This window comes from Haliotis asinina, chromosome 3 (genome assembly GCF_037392515.1).
Source record: "Haliotis asinina isolate JCU_RB_2024 chromosome 3, JCU_Hal_asi_v2, whole genome shotgun sequence".
Taxonomy (NCBI): Eukaryota; Metazoa; Mollusca; class Gastropoda; order Lepetellida; family Haliotidae; genus Haliotis; species Haliotis asinina.
In genome coordinates, this window is record NC_090282.1 from 38,089,872 (window position 1) to 38,108,899 (window position 19,028).

Here is a 19,028-nt window from a genome sequence, read left to right on the forward strand (position 1 = left end):
CTATTTGTGGAGTTTCAGTTTATTATTAATCATACGGTTCTGAAAATATGACTTCAATATAATTTTCATTGTTGGTGTTTGCGGTTTTGTTTTACTATGTATATTATTAAAAATAAACATTGAACAAAAAGAATAACATTAAACAAAATATTCAAATACATAGATAACAAGCAGCTGCAATGGGCTTTGTGAAATCTCTCATAAATTAATGTACAAACATAAATCAAACTGTACAATACACTGACTACAGAATATACAACAGTATGTACATACAAATATCCTCAATGCAGGTGTCCTTTGAGACAGAAATTCTGGGCCTAGATTTTCGAAGCTTTCTTATCGCTAAGATAGTCGTAAGTGCCATGGATTAACATTAACTTACGACCATCTTAGCCCAAAGAGAGCTTCGAAAATCTAGGCCCTGGTATGTGAGCCCAAGTTGAGGCTTCAAAACTTTGATAAGTTCACAGCCATTTCTTTTTATTTTCTCGCATGCCTTAATCGACGCTTTCAGCCATCACAAATCAGCTTAATGTTATTCATTTGACACACGACTCTTTAACAAACGGTTAACAATCACGGTGAATTAATATTCGAACGAAAAACAAACCAGGAACTAGATCATCAGTCAGCTAAAGATTTCATGTAAAATAAATACTAAACAGAAATCAACGACGAAACAAATTATAAAATGTAACTAGAATGTTAAAGAATAATCTACTAAAGTAATTAGCATATCAAATTCGCACAGGACTTTTTGTGCTCATGTCAAGGTCGCTTTGGAGAAAGTAGACGTTTTTGCAGATAGGCTTTCAGATTGACAGGGAACATTAATATAAAGGACAAGACAGCTTCGAGAAAGATACCAGGTGGCCAGCCCGGATCTCGGGGCCAAACCTTCTGGGTATTAAGCACTCATTCACAACGAGTCCACTCTGAAAACGTATCCGGTGAAATTTTAATTAACATCATAGCATATGTTTGGACGGAACAGTATAACTTACTTGGCGAGTTGTGGGTATAGTGTAAGGCTGCATTACCACTTTGAAAATATATCATTCTTCAGAAGTGTTCCACATACTGTGGGCAAATCGATTTCGATGCATGGTGTAAAGTTTCCGTACATAACCGAAGTGTGCCGAGTGTTCTAAATTTAGTAGCATATAAGTTCCTCTTTTCGTTTCCTTCGGTTGTCACTGTAAAACTTGTGTTCCATCTTTTGCATTGCATGACCTACATCTGTTGCGATACGGTTGCCGTAGTTTCCGGAATTCGTGTTGGGTATTTCATCAGAAAAGATGGTAAGATTTTCGGGAGTCTCCTCCTTTTCTTTTGGCTGACCCTGTATTAATTAAACAACAATATTATAACAAAAATTAAATAAACAAAACTCAACAATGCATATATTTATTTACTTCTTGTTTTGTTTAACGCCTCACTCCACCAATAGGAAGCAACCCCAAACTGAAGTTGGGTCAGTCAATCCAGTCGAAGGAGCGAGTGTGTCAAATTCAAAGTAGCATCCACTATGTTTCAGCAATATAGCGCGTCAGTAAGGCACAGAGCACGATAAGCGGGTCCATTAGTCGCCTCTTGCGATCTACAAGGGTGTGTTAGCTTTGCAAGGGATGAAAATATATCATGAGTCAAGTGGGTCTAGATCGATGCTCATGCTGTTGATCACTGGATTACCTGGTCCAGACTCGATTATTTACAGGACACCGCCACATAACTGGAAATTTTGCTGGGTGCGGCGTAACACAAAACTCACTCATTGATTCGGATCCCGATCATAGCTTACTGGCACGCCTAAGGGACACAACTCTGCATATCGAATTTGACCTCCACAATGTAGTAATGTACATGATACATCTCCTCAATGACTCAAACATATATTGATCCTGAGCGCATATTTGTTTTTTATTCTGAGCGCATAGGTGAGTTTTAGTTTTATGCCGCTTTTAGCAATATTCCAGCAACATCACATCGAGGGACACCAGAAATGGGTCCGTGTGGGGAATCGAACCCTGGTCTTCGACGTAGCGAGCGAACACCTTAACAACTTAGCTACCCAACCGCCCATCTTCTTAGATAGTAACCATCATATATTTTAAACAAATGATATTTCTTTTAAAACTATAGAGAAATTTGCAGACCCCTTCTCGTGCAATTGTTTCAAATCATCATGTGATGGATTTGTGACCATGGTAATTTACCTTAGCATCGAATTCGGTGAGAAAACCCCAGTTGTCTTCCCTGAAACACAAAAGGAAACAACAAAATTAAATATGTGGTAACTCTTGACAAGTAATCAAGGGCCTATTAGGAAGAATGGATTATCTGCCAACCTATGCAGATGTGTACATTCTATAGCTATATATTTCCGGATCTTTCTTCCCAAAATCAAGAATTTCTTGATTTTCAGCTAACTTGAAGCCAGAATTCGTAATTACAGTAACTACGCTTATAGCAAGTCAAAGAAACCAACAGTCATATTTCGACCACAATTGAGATCAGGTCACCGGGACCCAAAAACAGTTTGTTATATCCGTTAGTTCGTCATAATCGTGCTCGTTATAAAGAGGGTCTACTGTACAGCGATCTTCTTGACTCTGGGATAATAAAAAGACCTTCCCGTGTGAAATATCTGTAGTGTAAGTTAGGAAAAAAAATCATTGCTGAATTATCTTAACACAAGACTCTTTTCACTAAAACAATCTAAACTTGTCAGCGGACTAAACACTGCAGAAGCAGTATCGGACATTGTAGTGTAATTTAAGAAAAAAAACCATTGCTGAATTATCTTAACACAAGACTCTTTTCACTAAAACAATCTAAACTTGTCAACGGACTGAACATTGCAGAAGCAGTATCGGACATTCAGAGTCTATATAAAAGTCTAGTCATGAACTGCAACTGTCGTAATCGCTGAAACAGTTTATCTAACTGGCGTTACACGCCTGTGCATGCACGCAAACATGCACCTTTACTTACTGCAGATAATACAAGTACATAGGAGTCTCACGATTGTTGGCGTTCATGATACCACGCTTAACGACTGTCGAGGACAAACCCTTATTATACAGCATTGATGTGTGTGTGTGTGTATGAATGTTGCTATCACTTGCCCATGACTGCTTTAGCGTTGCCATCGAGGCGTCATTCAAAGCCCGGTTTATACCTCACATTAAGAGTTATATATTATGGTGCTATTTCTATTGCCTCTTTTTTCTACAAATGTAGCATCTGCATGGTGTCGTGTGCAGAAAGGATTTTCTTTGTGACGTATAAACGTCACGTGATACTTTCGGTTTTGAGGCTCAAAGTACATTTATCGAATGAAAAAATTACCAAATAATACAAATAATATTTAGTTTCTTTAAACCATAGCTTTTTACAGAGACTATGAAGGGCATTTAGAAACGAAACACTTCACCTAACGAAGGAGTATGACCATTGTGCCCTTGTGAGGAATCGAACCCGGATCTTCGTCTTCATGAGCGAACGTTTTAACCCTTACCCGTTACCCCACTGCTCATACTGAAATTGCAAATGAATCGCAACATACTCTATTAATAAAAAAAGCAAGTCTACTGACCAGTTTTTGAGACATCTTTTCTCAGACACGACGCCCTCCTTCCAGATGGTGTCCTGCGTCACATTGTCACATTTGCGGAAGTCGCCCTCGCTGTAGTTGCGGGTGGTAGATGCAGGTTTAGCCAGCAGCTTGCCCTTGGGGATACAGCTGTCATGGTAGGCGCTGCGAGGACGAGAAGAAGGAATATGGAAACGACCTGTTGTAACGAGCGAGGGGTTGGAGTTAAACATGGAGCTGAGCTGGGAGACTGAACCTTTGGCATGGACTGGTGTTCAGCGAAAACAGAAAGCGCTGATCTCTTCTGTTCTTTACTGTACAGTCCTGATCTGATAAGTCTTCAATCGTGTATATTTTCTTAATGTTCCTTTCTGGACACAAATTCCTGATTCACAATGATTTTCTTCTAATACTTCGTTTCACAGCTGATTTTCTGTATGTGTACACATGAATGGCGTCTGATCTTGTAACAATGCATTTTCGCCACCGTATAATCCATACATACAAATAAAATACTAATATTTTCCCGAAGTCGTAGATCGCCTCGACCAGATGTGCTTTGGTTTGCACATTTATAGACTGGTTAGTTGCCAGAGATCCAAAGCTTCAGATACATTGATTTCCGTATAATGATTGACTCTGATCGACTGTCTTTTGTAAGTTCCTACAGATCACTGTCTTAACACATGTATTCCGAAATGTATATGACTAAAACCTGTCCGACGTTTGTCCTGTAATGTTTACGGTGGTTGTTATCTGCCTTCACGCTTCGGCAACTCCGTTATGTTTCAAACAATCATTGACAGCGAGGCGACTGTCACTGAGGTCATGACGTGACCTGTTACCTTTGACCTCCTTCACAATACCAACGCGACTTCTATGCGAAACGGGTGACAAACACGTAGTAAGAAATTAAATTATTTATCAACAATTCTTAATGATTTAAGTTTTTTAATTGTTCTGTGTAAGTAGTTGAGTTGTGTGCAGGTTAAAAACGAAATAAATAATTCCCAGTTTCCGCATACGTCACAGTGTACACGTTGCCAATGACAACCCATGCGGCTAGGGCAACAATAAACGATTGTCGATTGATTGTTGAGGTCATTGCACGCGGATAATGATAAGTTGTTTCAAAAGAGGATTGCTGCGGGCGTGTGACAGCATTTGCGGGTCAAATCTGTCTGATAGCAAAACTTACTTGATCGATAAAACAGCGAGCATGGGGCTCTTGTTTCACGGTGTAAAAGTACAACCGTGAGCGTCAACATACTGGGAGTTATACTTCTGAATTAAAGAGCACCACATTTAAAATAACAAATTAAATGTTTTGTTTCTCATCACTTATTGTTTTACACTATTCTCTGTTATATATGGGGGCGGTGAGTTAGCCTAGCGGTTCAGGCGTTCACTCATCACATCGAATACCCGGGTTCGATTTCCCACATTTCTGGTTTCTTCGCCGTGTTATTGCTGGAACATTGCTAAAAGCGGCGTAAAACTAAAGTCAGTCACTCTTTTATACATATATTTATGCCTTTTATAATTGTGTGACAGGAAGTGACAATATCTATACCTCGGCGCTTTTGTTGCGCTACAACCCCAGTGATTTAAGCTACATAAATTCAAATCAAGTAAACTAATTGCACATGTATGAGCTAGATGAATATAAAATGACTCGAAACTAAGAATTCATTTCTATTCAATATTACTTGATTAACAGAGAACTACATGGAAAATACATGTAATATACATGGTATGCAACATGCCAGTATACCAGTGCAGTTTTACGCGTTCATAACTTTTTTGACAGTTGAAGTCAAATTATTTTCATAACGATTATCAATAATTTAACAGATATTTTCGTTATAAGTATCATACCATACGTTACTGCGAGTTATATCAAATGCCATCAAGCCTATTTGATCACCAATTCACGCTCTTAGACACTTACTCTACCAACACAGGTATTTCAAACACGTAAACGCTTTTACATATGTAAGAAAACAGAATTTAATTGCTTCAACAAATCAGTGTTTATGTCACATACCATGCAATGAGGGGGAAACACCTTTTTAGCAACCGTGTGCATGTACGTTTATCAAAAACATTTAAGTTATTCAAGGAGCGACACTTCGATACATACATCGATTATTCTCGATTACCAGACTCTAACTTAACCTTTATCTTGAATATCTATTCTTAGAAGTTTGACTCCTCAAGACTCCTGTAGGTATTATGAGTGAGTACTCTTCAAGTCGCATGAGTCGTAAATGTGAGCCTGTTCTTATAACAACTTATCAATGACATTATTGTGATTCAATAAAATTCAACGTTTGCATTTCAAGGATATCTTATACTGTGGCATGGTATTATGTGCTTGCAAGTGATCATAGCTGTATATATGTCGATATCACACACATCACGAATTCATGGAATAGTTGAACATATCAATATCAATATATTTTGAAGCCGTAGACATCGTTGACCTGCGCAGTATTTTGTTGTTAGTCTTTCCACGCGACGTCCCGGAACAGATGCTGTTTCACAAGCACGTTGAAATATATATATATACCTACAGTAAGTTATATCTACCACTAATCGATGTCCAAATGATATACATGTACTGATTTGGAGGCATATATTTCAATCCCATAATAGCCGAAAGATATACAAACAGCACTGTCGCGTTAACCGGCTTTTTCAGATCCGTTGTCTTTCTTCAAACAAAACGATCTATTTCGTGAAGAAATGTTGCGACCTTAAGGGGCATACTAGTTCATTTCTGAATTTGTTCACGGCGAATAATTTATACATACGCAATTCTATGTGAATCTACAGCATGTGTGAGACACCTGTAGTTTATAACCCAGGCCCGAGTGTGTGAGTGTAGGTAATGTTAGTACAAGAGCCTATATCTGAGCCTATCTGTGGACAATAAAGTCATGTACTTGAGTCCATCGAAAACCCTCGGCTGGTTGTAAACGTGTTGGCAGCATTGTATAGGAGATTTATCAAGAACCATCGAAAAATGAACAGTGAGAGTGTTACGACGTATTACAGACAGCTTGATTTCATTGATGGCTGAGGGTAGCTTGTCTCGTGATGGTGAGATTTACAATCTGCTGGTTTATGTGAACCAGAGCCCCGTTTCCCACCCAAACATCAACCATCTCGGCCCTGGAAACCCTGGTCGCAGTGTACTTGACATGAATTCAAAATAAATATGTAGTCATATGATGTCTTTTAGTGGCATTTAGAAGTTGTTATAGATGATCAAGATCTTTTAAGCCACAAAACGAAACGTTGTGTGTGTAAAAGAGTAAAGAAGGTTTATGCTTAAAAGATCTTGATCATGTATTGTCATAGCTGATTACAGATTTGACAAAAAATTGCCAGGTGTACACCCCAAGTGTTTTTGGTCTAATTATTCCAGATCCTCGATATGATGATTTGTTAACCATTATTATGCAGTTCTAAAATAATCACTCATTGATATTCACCAACCCAGTCATGTTGCTTACATATCAATGACTCACTCTATCCTTTCTTTCTGCTGATGGTCCTTTTTGTTTCATCTCGTAAACAAGTCCCATTTTGAAATATATCCAGACACAACCTTCCTGTAAATCAGAATATGTTCAAGGCATTCCCTTACTTCAGAAGAAATAAATATATTTTCGTTTGATCTGGCAAAGCAAATTCACCAACCCATATAATTATTGGCATGCTTATACCTATGTGACCCCAACACATATTCCATGCTTGTAACACTACCCATTATTTTCTGGAGCAACACGTACCTTTACATCATATGCAAATGCTTGCAGACTAAATGTGCTAATTATAGTATGATAATGGGACTTTACTTATTATCAGTATATGACGCAAAAGTGTGAACGTGTGATTACGTGCGCAGCAGCAATGCGTAATGCAAATAGCTTTGATGTCATAATACAGACATTGTTGACGTAATGTATTATGACGTCATAATTCGTGACGTCACTGTTTTGATACAGGAGACACCACTTTTCCACATTGAAAGCTTTTAAAGTTTTGAACAAAAAGATATGCGTACATGGTACTGATTTGGGGAAACTGTCAGAATACATGCATGTCCCTCTTCTTGGCAGGAGAGTCTATATCTCTGTTTATCAAGACAGTTACGACATATACACACTCATTAGAAAGGAAGGTTGTTTGGTTTGTTGTTTAACAGTAGTATTCCAGCTGAATGGCTGAAGTCTTAGTTTAGAGAAGGCAGCGTGAGAACTGGGATACGATGACATGTGTCAACCAAATCAACGACCCTGGCCACCCGATCCCGTTAGTCGTCTCTTAGTCTCACAACAAGCATGGGCTGCTGAAGATAGTTTTAACATGGATCTTGACGGGTCTGTGTGACAGTTTCCAAGAAGGAAAGAGTTAATGTGTTCTAGTGTGACTCAACAGGGAGACTATATACTTCTATCTTAGAGAGAAACGTGTGTTATTCTCGTTGTATGGGGGAATGTTTATTACAATACTGCATAGCTACATACCGTTAAAATCAGTGGGATACCCTGTACAATCATACATGAATAAACAGTCAGAATATTTTCTTCAGTAAACCAGCTTTTATACTGGTATCCATTGTAATTCATAATTTATAACAGCCCCATTGAGAATTTGTTTTGTTTTGTCTACCACCACCGTGGATGTCACTGCTTTCTACATCGCTTCGTCAAATTGTACCTGCCCATTGTCAAATGTCAAAAACTTACCCCTTGCTACCGTAGGAAAACAAAATGCCTGTCGTCTGCCTCTGCATTGTATGAGGTATATACAGCAGTCTGTTCGATTGTGGTTCCTTTCTTCTTGTTCCACGTTTCAGTTAGACAATTACCCACTCAAAACACGACTACCGTTCACTTTTAGGAGTCAATCGTCCACACTAGCAACCATGCTACCTGTACGAGTGTCTTAGTAAACACTGTGACACAGCATGTACGGACGTAGTCGAGTTCCCCGTTATAACGCTACGGTTACCGTAATATCAGTTGTGACAAACGATACTTCCTGGCGTGTTTATTAACGGTTTATAGCTATAGACCTGCTATACACACTTCACTAACAACAGCATTGATGTGTAGTATGAATATTAAGATAGTTCCGATATAAAGTGTTATTTGGAAATGGAAGTGTCAAAAGTGGCTTTTCCATCTGTCGGAATTCCTCCCTCGGTACTGCATAGCTTTCTTCATAAATAAAAATGCAGTCGGGTGTTGCTAGGCGAAAAAGTGCTATGACTCTGACAAAATCAACGTGACTTTAGAATAGGGTATAAAAAACTATGAATTCTTGAATACAATATTAAGGCTCACAATCAAAGAATCGATAACGTTGTACAAGCATGGTTGATGTAATCACCATATAACGGTTGTTGGCGTGTTCAAAACCGTTGCGAGATGCAAGTGATTGATTGTTAATTATACATGTCAGTTGTAAATGCAGCACGCTGATTATATCGCCTACAGCGCCTAAACAGTGCTACGAATAAGCGTTCTGTATCTTCTCTTCCTTGTACTGACGAGAAGCGTTCGTAAATGTACAAAACGGATGTCGTGTTCGGCAGGTGACAGCGTCGTGGAATGTCTGTCATAATGTTGTCATTTGTTTGTATGATCCAGATTTGATTATTTATAGACACACAAAACATTACGTGAGTGAATGAGTTTAGTTTTACGACGCTCTCAGTACTGCTCCACCTATATGGCAGCGGTCTGGACCAGACAATCCAGTGATCAAAATCATGAGCATCGATCTACGCACTTGGGATACGATGACATGTGCCAAGGAAGTCAGTGAGCTTGACCACCCGTCAGTCGTCTTTTACGTCAGGCATGGTTTACTCAAGACCAATTCAAACCCGGATCTTCACGGGTTCAAAACATCAGGTATAAACAGTAGCAGAAGCAGCTATGGTAGATAACATTATCATTGTTTATGATACCATTTCCATACTTTTAATACTACTATATCAATGACACTGATATATTGATATACTACATATCAGTTTAGTTTCAATGCCATCACCATACTTGTTATCTCTTTAACAACGACTCTTGTTAAAACCAACACATTTCCTGACTTTGGAATGTGCGATATGTTTCATGCTTACGTCATATAGCTAGTGCGAGACTTATTGGCAAATTGGCGGCCGAGGTGGAGGCAACTATTTGGAACTCTGTGTCGCTTTTCGCAGATGCGTGTATAAAGTGTACTTGTTGCAGATGTGTATGTGTTTGCCTTATCCTGATAATTACTACTATCACTGAGTCCTGAAATGATCATATATATCTTGGACAGTAGTCATCATCATCATCATCATCATCATCATCATCAAACACGTCCTCCATTTCTAAACGGATCGTGTTTAAGTAAAGTCAGTTAGCCAGGTTAATTAGTCTTATTTTACAGTAGGTTTACTTCAAAGCGTATCTTGCAAATACAGATGGTGCATTAATCCTTGCATTCACAATAACATGTCTACTGCGAAACACCTAAACGATAAAAAACAAACATCAGCGACATATAAAGCAATCCCAGGTATAAAAGCAAAACAAGTTCATTTAAATCGATAAATTATTTACCAATAACAGTTAAAATGCCATACAATAAGCTGAAATTTAACCTATGATATAATTACAACCCTGAACAAGTATAATGTTGCTTAGCAACGGATTTGGTTAGTCACTACGCTAAGCTAAGATCAGAAGATGAAATTGATCTCCACGAGCACGTTTTATCTACATACACGTCGTTGGCTTTAGTTACCCGCCCTCGTCCAGCAAAAAGTACACTTGGGACATTGATCATTATATTATGGTTTATGAATGTATTGACTTTCATTCCGGCAACGACATAAGTTTGAGGACGAATTAAAATGGATTCCATCATACCCGTATGCTTGTAGCCAGTAGTCTGGTATATGGACTTCCTTTGTAATTTATAGACACTTCTACTTAACCCGAACATGTCTGATGATAAAACTAATAGTAGATAGATAGACAATGAAATAAGACCTTTAAAAATAACTCAATAAAATATATGAATGCCAGAAAGAGAAGACTGTAAGAAGACCGTTTTAATGTTTAAATGAACAGTAGAACCGCTCAGATCCAGGACATGTAAACGAACAGACCATGTAAATTAAGTCCAAACTGTTTAAGAACGTTAAATTAATCACATTTCTAACAGCGATTCATTACCCCATTCTTCTGATTTTGAAACAGGATTTGTTTATAAGCAACGTTAAATTTAAACAATGTCGATAGTTGTCTTAACATTGTTTTCAGCCGGAGCAGCAGTAAAGGGCCCTACAACTGATCTACTACAGGGCGTTGTTTTTTAAAACAGGATATGATAATAAGAAACGTTAAATAGTACAATGGACAGTGGTGTTAACATCGTTTTCAATTTTCAGACTGGAGTAAATCAGCAAAGTGAAGTGAAGGAAACGGTCTTACTTACCGATCCACCATGCTTAGCCACGATGTTGTGCGATTTCTACAGCAGCAACTTTCTGACTCTCATTAATATTTTACTCTCTCACGTAAAAGCCAGGCCGAGCAATCAGTTAACCCTCTATGTTTCGCGAATAACAGACGTGTCTGTCGCGCCACTCATTAGCACCTGACCCAGGTGAACCGGCTCGATGGATTGAAACGTATTGCCTGAACGCTAGAATACCTCCATCGTTATGTCTTATTCCAGAAATTTATGAAAACATATATCGATGTGTGAATCATTTGTGGTTAATGTTTCAGTCAAAAATACACTCTCATTAGCGCACTAATGGTAACTCTTTATTTGCTGGGTATCAATGAAGGTGTAACAGTGACTATTGTGAAGTAAACATTATGCAACACCAACTACTGTAAGACGGGAATTGTTTCTCTATGGTCTTTAGAGGAGAATGAGCAAGGTACATGCCTAATACGCTTATTTCAGAGTTTTCCAAGGAACAGTTACAATATTTATTTGGCAACTCACTTCAGGGCTTTGTTCATGGCGTGCACCGTATACTTAGTCCGTCTAATGCCATTACTGGAGTTTGCAAAAGTAAAAATAATATTTCATATAGTATTGCGTTTACAAAGTCAACAACATGTTTATTGTTTTGTTTGTCCTATACTGTTATCTTGTGTGTAGTTTCTCAGGGATTTTGTTTCTTGTTGTTTTGGGTTTTTTTGTTTTTTGTTTTTTTTTTGTTTTTTTTGTTATTTCACGGAAGTTAATATTCCACCTTTATGACTGTGGCTTGCAGATAATCTAGTCTTGCTTAGACAACTGGTGATTGATGTAATGAACGCAATAACGCAATGAATTAAGACACCGAAACTGGACACACCGTTACTCAAAGTCCAAACTCATCGGAAAACATTGCGCTACCCGTTGTTCAAGACAAGCATGTTTCCTACATCAGATCACAGCGTTAGGAGACAAATTAAATCACCAAACAGACTTTATTATAAATAATGCAAACGAACCTATGTTCACTTAATCAAGCATGTGTTTATGCAGCCTGTAAACCAAAAAGAAATCAGATCGCGTTCTCAAATATCTTTATGTCCCCGAAGGAATAAACGTAAAAATATAAGTGAAGATTTTGGGTAAACCCATTACACTACACGACCTTTTACATCGTTTCATTTATGTGGTTATCTTCATAACACCAAAACAAATTTTATTAAAATCAATTCTTCAATCACGTATTTGTTCAGATGGAGAAGTGCAAGCTAACAATGTGTTATGGTCGACCTCGTGAATTACTGAGTAGCATCATATCCTGTACACAAAGTACTAAACTACGGTCATAAATACGACCACTGGTTTACGTTCGACATAACCATGGTCTGGTATGCGTATTTCGAATAAACCATATGGCAAGCGGCGGGACTAAACAGCGTAGTCGGTTTTATCCGCCAGTCCCTTGTAAGCGTTTTCCTTATAAACGTAGTTCAATGGACATTGATCCTGGCCTCTTAAACGAAGCTGTCTTTGTTCTAAAACTGGCTTATATTTACACTTGCCTTTCCTTCGCCTTTGCGAGCTAGCTAAAATATTCTTGGTGTATAAACAGTTAAACCTACTTGTCTTTTGTCTTTTGCCGGAAAGGGCCGAGTTGTTCTGAACGATAAGGCTTTGATCGGATTGTAGAAAGCAGCCCGAGACGATATAACGATAAACCCCCACTTCCACACGTAACGTCATGATTTGTGACATGACGTGGAGCCGGGTAGCCATCAAGACTCAAGCACGTGAAGTAAATTGCATAACCAGATTAACTGCATAGCGACAAACGTCAAGATTTAATCCAGTCGAGGACTGAGAGAAGGAGTTCCATATTGGAGTTGCCTTCTGCCTCTGGGGACGTCATTTATAACTGTCAAAGAAACATCGATAAAACGGCTTTGAAGTATGTAGCGTATATTAAAGATAATAAAGATAAATTATTATGAGGTTTCAATTCCCAATCTGGCCATGGCATGGTGGTTTTTGCAGAATATTGTCTTAAATCTATATAGTCTTTCATTTCGCTTTGTCAGTCTTGCACAAACATTCTTAGTGCATAAACAGTTAAAACTGCCTTTCTAGAATTTTGACGTTTGCCGGAATGGCGAGACGTTCTGAACGATGAGGTTTTGATCGGATTGCAAATTTACGTTACTTAATTAATAATTGCATGCTGTCATTGTTTTTTTTTATCTTATCAATTTATTAATTTATTTATATACTATTTTTGCTCATTCGAATATCTTGATTTGATTGTGAACGTATCACTTCACATTTGGTAGTTTACGCCCCACTCCATCTCTCCATAAAACTGTGGACAATAACAGCTTTGATGAACCAGAATCAAATTGCTTCGTAAATGAGACGTCACACAATGCCAAATCACCTTCCTGGTGTTTAATACCGGTTTAGTGTCAGAAATATCACGTCGTAATTGCTGTTTGTGTTGTAGACATGTCTGTACATGCTGTGGCCGAGTCAGTACTGCTCCAGTATTTAACAGTACTACACAGCGGATATCAGTGTGCAACAAGCAAATAAGCACATTATAACTTATATGTAACGTAACTGATAATGTGTCTTATGATCAATTTATACAAATACTTAGTACGGCAGTCCATTTGCATATAAAAGAAACAGAAATAGAAGTAGTTTATAGAAATATGGAAAAAAAATCAAGAATTTGAAACGTACATAAAATATACTAACAACTGGCTTCAGACCCGGGCGCATATAACAGAGGCTTCATTCCCTGGTAAACCCTTCCGCTGGAATAACACAGATACTACTATGTCTAATCTAGATCAACTACTTCACAGCCAGGCTGGAGGGTCGTACGCCTAGTATGTAATTATCCTACCGAGAAGCGTCATTTAGATTAAGGACCGATCATAATTGCGGCCAGGGGTTGGGGTGATGACGCTGTTATGGTAGAGCATGTCATGAGCATGTCCCCTGCATGTCATGTACAAAGACTACATGTACATGTAATAAAAGTATGTCAGTGGGGTGGGGGAAGAGGGTGTCCCGTACTTTTTTAGTATATCATTCTATATTCTAATGTATACAATTGCTGACAGTCCCATCCCCTTAAAATCGTAAACATCTATTATGAACATGTTTACCTTTTAACTATAGTATTTTAGTATTTGTTTTTAATTGAACTATCCAAATGCATTGAAATTTCTCATTTCACCATTACATGATACACCATTGCAGTTCCGGTTCAGCTGACCCGGCTGGCCATGCCTCGTCCTGCAATATCGCATAGTGTATGCCTGAGCACAGTTAAGGCTCATAGCGATAAGGCTCATAGCCATTCGTTACTAACATCCAGATTGTAATCTACACGACATGTATACAGCCCCAGTCAGTCACAGGGAAGAAACAGCCCATAAGATAACAGCTGTACGCGGCCGCCATATCTACAACACCGACAGAAATACCTGTATAACAAGTTCGCCTTTATACCATACAGGATGTTGGTATTTAAAAGCTACTTATACAGAAGGTTCATGAGGACCTGGTTATGCAGTTGATGTCATGCCGTGAGAGGCGAACATATGATATCCTTAATTGAAATCATATGACTGACTTGCGTTGCGAATGTCTGTTTGTTTTCATTGTTTGTTTGTTTATTGTTTAACGCTGCTGCATTCAGGAGTATTCCAGCTACAGGGCGGCGTTCTGCAAATAATCAAGTCTGGACAAGACAATCCTGTGATCAACAGCATGAGCATCAGTCTATGCGAGTGAGTGAGTGAGTTTTACGCCGCACTCAGCAGTATTCCAGCTATATGACGGCGGTTTGTATGGACCAGATTATCCAACTATCAAAAGCACGAGCATCGATATGCACAACTGGGAACAGATGACATGTGTCATCAAAGTCAGCAAGCCTGACCACCCGAACCCGTTAGTCGCCTCTAACGGCAAGCACAGTCGCCTTTTATAGCAAACATATTCTACCCTGGACCTTCACAGGTCATATCAATCTAAGCAATTGGGAAATGATGACATGTGTCAGCCAAGTCAGCAAACTGGACCTCCAACCCCGTTAATTCCTTCTTACAACAAGCATACGTGTTTGAGACCAGTTCTAAACCTGGGCCCACTCGCACAAAGTTACCACATGAAGACAAACGAACTGCGAATTGGGTTGGCTGAAAGAATGAGTATAGTTTTTACACACTTCTCAGCATATGTTTTTTTCGCTTGAGACGCGTACATGAAATGGACTCACAGGATTTGGACCCGATGCTTTAGAGTTACAGAAATATATCATGAGATTGTGATTTGTATATGCAACTATGGTAACCGATAACATCCCAATTGTTTGCATAGCATTGTGATGCAGTTTCAGTGTAGCGGTATCTCCCAGGAGCTGGCACAATCGATATCTAGCATGACATTTGTTATTCAGATAACTCTGTTTACCATATTTACATAATTTGTGTATCATGTTCGAAGAGGGTAAACCGGTACTATTTATCTATAATGTATAAAGCGAGTCACACACATAGATCAAATAAACAACCCAAACGATGACGACAATCGCCGATATGTATAGCTTCTCAATACCAAATATGCTTAATCTGTCTGCTCACCCTTGTCTTTGTCGGTCTGCCCTTCATTAAGGGCGACGTAAAACTAAACGCACTGACTCACTTCTTTAACAGAGGCAAAGAAAACCCTCATTGCACTTCAAGAATTCCTACCCAGCCAGATTTCGAGTGTGTTTATAGTTATCCAAGGTATAGTTTGACTGTGCAAGATATGCAGATAGCATTAGAATGCCGAACACTTTGTAACCCGATACTGCAGAGGTGGCTATGACGTGCAGTTTATACATACGTGTCATTTACATATTTCATATCTATGTCATCGTGACCTTGAATCAGTTGTCGTATCGGTATTGATTTATCACTTCAATACTCCTGGCTCTAATTTAATCGCGTGCTGCAGATTCAAGTCGAAATGCGAACAACGAATTACGGTTGTAACAAACTGAAATTAGTAAATTAGTGGTCCTTTTAGGTTGTTATTATCGTACTGGTTAACTTTATTTCTATTGATGGAATAAATGTTTTCTCACATGTTTGGTGAGTGAGTTTTATAACGGCTTACTTTGTCATTTCAGTGAAAGGACGAGTGAGAGAGTTTAGTTTTGCGCCGCACTCGGTAATATTCCAGCTACATTGCAGCAGTCTATAAATAATCAGTTCTGGACCAGACAATCTAGTGATCAACTGCATGAACATCGATCTGCGCAGTTGGGAACCAATGACATGTGTCAGCCAAGCCAGCAAAGGCTGACCAAGCGATCCCTTTAATCGCTTCTCACGAGAAGCATGGGTTACTAAAGACAAATTCTACCCGGATTTTCTCGGGTCGAGATGAGATAAAGTTCTGCAGGAGACATACATCAGCACACGGACATACAGGCGGAAGGGGACGCTGCACGTTGTCTGAGTGAAGAAGTAATGTTTCATGCCATTCCCGCGCAGTGTTCAAGCAATACCACGGTAAGGGACACAGGAAATGAGCGTAAACCATTGTACACATATAGAGAAGACAACGACGGCCAAAGAGATACGCTGAGTAACGACAGAAAGACAGAGACGTGGACCCACTGACAAATACACAATCACTGACGCAGACTAGCTCAGCCCCGAAAGAGAGGCAAATACATAACCCAAAGACAGATACGCACAGATGCAGACCAGCAACAGACTCGCAGAGAAATAGACCCAAAATATCCAAACGCTTACTAACGCTCAGCGATGCAGCTCCAAATACAGAACAGAGCTGACACGACAGACAGACAAGCATGCAAAACGCCCGAAATGCGGGTATATTTTCTCTCTGGCCCACAGACACTGATAAATCGAGAGAGACAGATATGAGTAAAGGGTAACAGATACATAGCAGGTACACAGAGGTCGCTCAGACGAATCATTTTTCACCATTGTTGTATCACTTGCATGTACATATGGAGATGACGGAACTTTTATGATCAACTTCTTTATCTTCACAATGGCGAAGTTCTGGTACAAGAATCTATACCGAAAGGTCGCTATTGTGAAAGTAATAAAGTTGATCGTCCATTAGCTTTTGTCATCTCTGTACCACTAGAATTCCGCCCAGGCAGATCACGCGTATGTGCTTACGTTATAATTGTTTTAGTTTAAATAGGAAATAGGAAACCTATCACTCAAATATATATCCATGCGCGACGTCTCGCCACACTATTCCCAATATATACCATATAGCAACAAGGATATACAGGATCATAAATATTTGACGAAACAACACCTTTGGAATTAGTCGAACAACAGAAACACTTATCACACAGCTAATATATCGCGATCTTGTAAACTGTTGACAACAGATGTCCCTATTTCCAAACAACAATGTAACCTAAGTCAATTGGTCATCAAAGGTCGTGTCTCTGCTCTAAAGGACAAGTTTTTACAGCAGGGTCATTGAATGACACCAGTAACGAGAATGTATATACATATATATCTAGCGGTTTCACGGGCAGTTGAGAAAAGGGGACTGTTTGGAACCATCGGAGCGTGGACATACATTGCTAAGGTCCCATCCAACATTATCCAGGAACTGAGGGTGTGTATGTGTTAGGTGACAACCATTGTCATGTGTCTGTATTACATTGACGCCATGTCAATACCATATTGTGCGATACAGAATGTCACAATTTGATGCAAATCGATTTTGTGGACAAACATACCCGACAGATATGTCTACAGTGTGCTTGTTGCATAGTTACACTTAAGTCGATATATCTGGTAGATAATGAATCGATATGTGATATAAATCATATCGGGGTTGTCAAGATAACAGACATATCATGGATATCATATTTGTAGCACTGAAATATATACATTTTTATATCAGTTAATGAAATCGCGTAGGCTTCTTGTGATTAAAATAATTCCAAACCTCGCCTTTCCATGAAATTCAACAGATTTATATATATCAAATTATTTGAATAATTACCATGGCAACGTATGTATGTATGTATGTATGTATGTATGTATGTATGTATGTGTGTGTGTGTGTATGTATGTACATGTATGTATGTATGTGTGTATGTATGTATGTATGTGTGTGTGTGTGTGTGTATGTATGTATGTACATGTATGTATGTACATGTATGTATGTATGTACTTATGTATGTACAATATACGAATATATTTCATCAATGTATGTACAATATACGAATATATTTCATCAATGAACAGTGCATTCATATTTTCATATTTATTATTATAATTTTAAAAAATAACATGTAAACACGATAAAGTTGCTTTAAAAATTAATAGTAAACACGATGAAGTTGCTAAGGCAACTATCTACAAGCTTACCTTTTTGACGAGGCAAGCATATAGCTTGCCCCCATCCCGCTTGCCATGATGTTTCAAGTGTAAAATATTCCTGTCCACGAACAGTCTGAGAAAATCTTAATATGACACCTGTCCGCCTGTGTGAGACCCCGACACGCTCTTGACACGGTCTGGAGTGAGCAAGCTTCTGTGTCCCAACTCAGGTCTAATACCCATCGACTTAGCGGATTTATCGAACTACTTTTTGTGTCGGAGGTCGATGTGGGTGCGCAGCGGTGGTCGATTTCTGACGTTGCGAAGGAATCTAACCTCCGAGACACTTGATCACGTGATTTTTTCACCGCGGTCTTCGACACTGGATACCTTGTCGCGTGTTGTGATGTATAAAGATGTGTTCACAATTACAATCTTGTTATTACGCATGGTTAATCGTGTGCAAACAACACAACCTTTGAGGTTGTCGTTAGATTAACCAAAACATGGAATAAAATCCATACATTAATGAAGTAAAA

At 38.8% G+C, this 19,028-nt stretch overlaps 1 protein-coding gene across 3 annotated transcripts; it reads right to left on the reverse strand.

The window, feature by feature from the left end:
* LOC137276804 (uncharacterized protein C2orf50-like) lies at positions 1 to 18,762 on the reverse strand. 3 transcript variants are annotated; one of them, XM_067808448.1, is made up of 4 exons: positions 8,356 to 8,592; positions 3,599 to 3,760; positions 2,217 to 2,256; positions 1 to 1,342 (listed from the first exon to the last, which is right to left on the reverse strand). In XM_067808448.1, the coding sequence occupies exons 1-4, from the start codon at positions 8,400 to 8,402 to the stop codon at positions 1,154 to 1,156; spliced, it is 438 nt and encodes a 145-aa protein (XP_067664549.1). In that variant the 5' UTR covers positions 8,403 to 8,592; the 3' UTR covers positions 1 to 1,153. The 3 variants fall into 3 exon arrangements, with proteins under 3 accessions (XP_067664549.1, XP_067664548.1, XP_067664547.1); XM_067808447.1 differs by lacking the exon at positions 8,356 to 8,592 and adding an exon at positions 18,538 to 18,762 and having other exon boundaries at positions 2 to 1,342; XM_067808446.1 differs by lacking the exon at positions 8,356 to 8,592 and having other exon boundaries at positions 2 to 1,342; positions 3,599 to 3,864.
* Between the last annotated feature and the right edge of the window lie 266 nt (positions 18,763 to 19,028).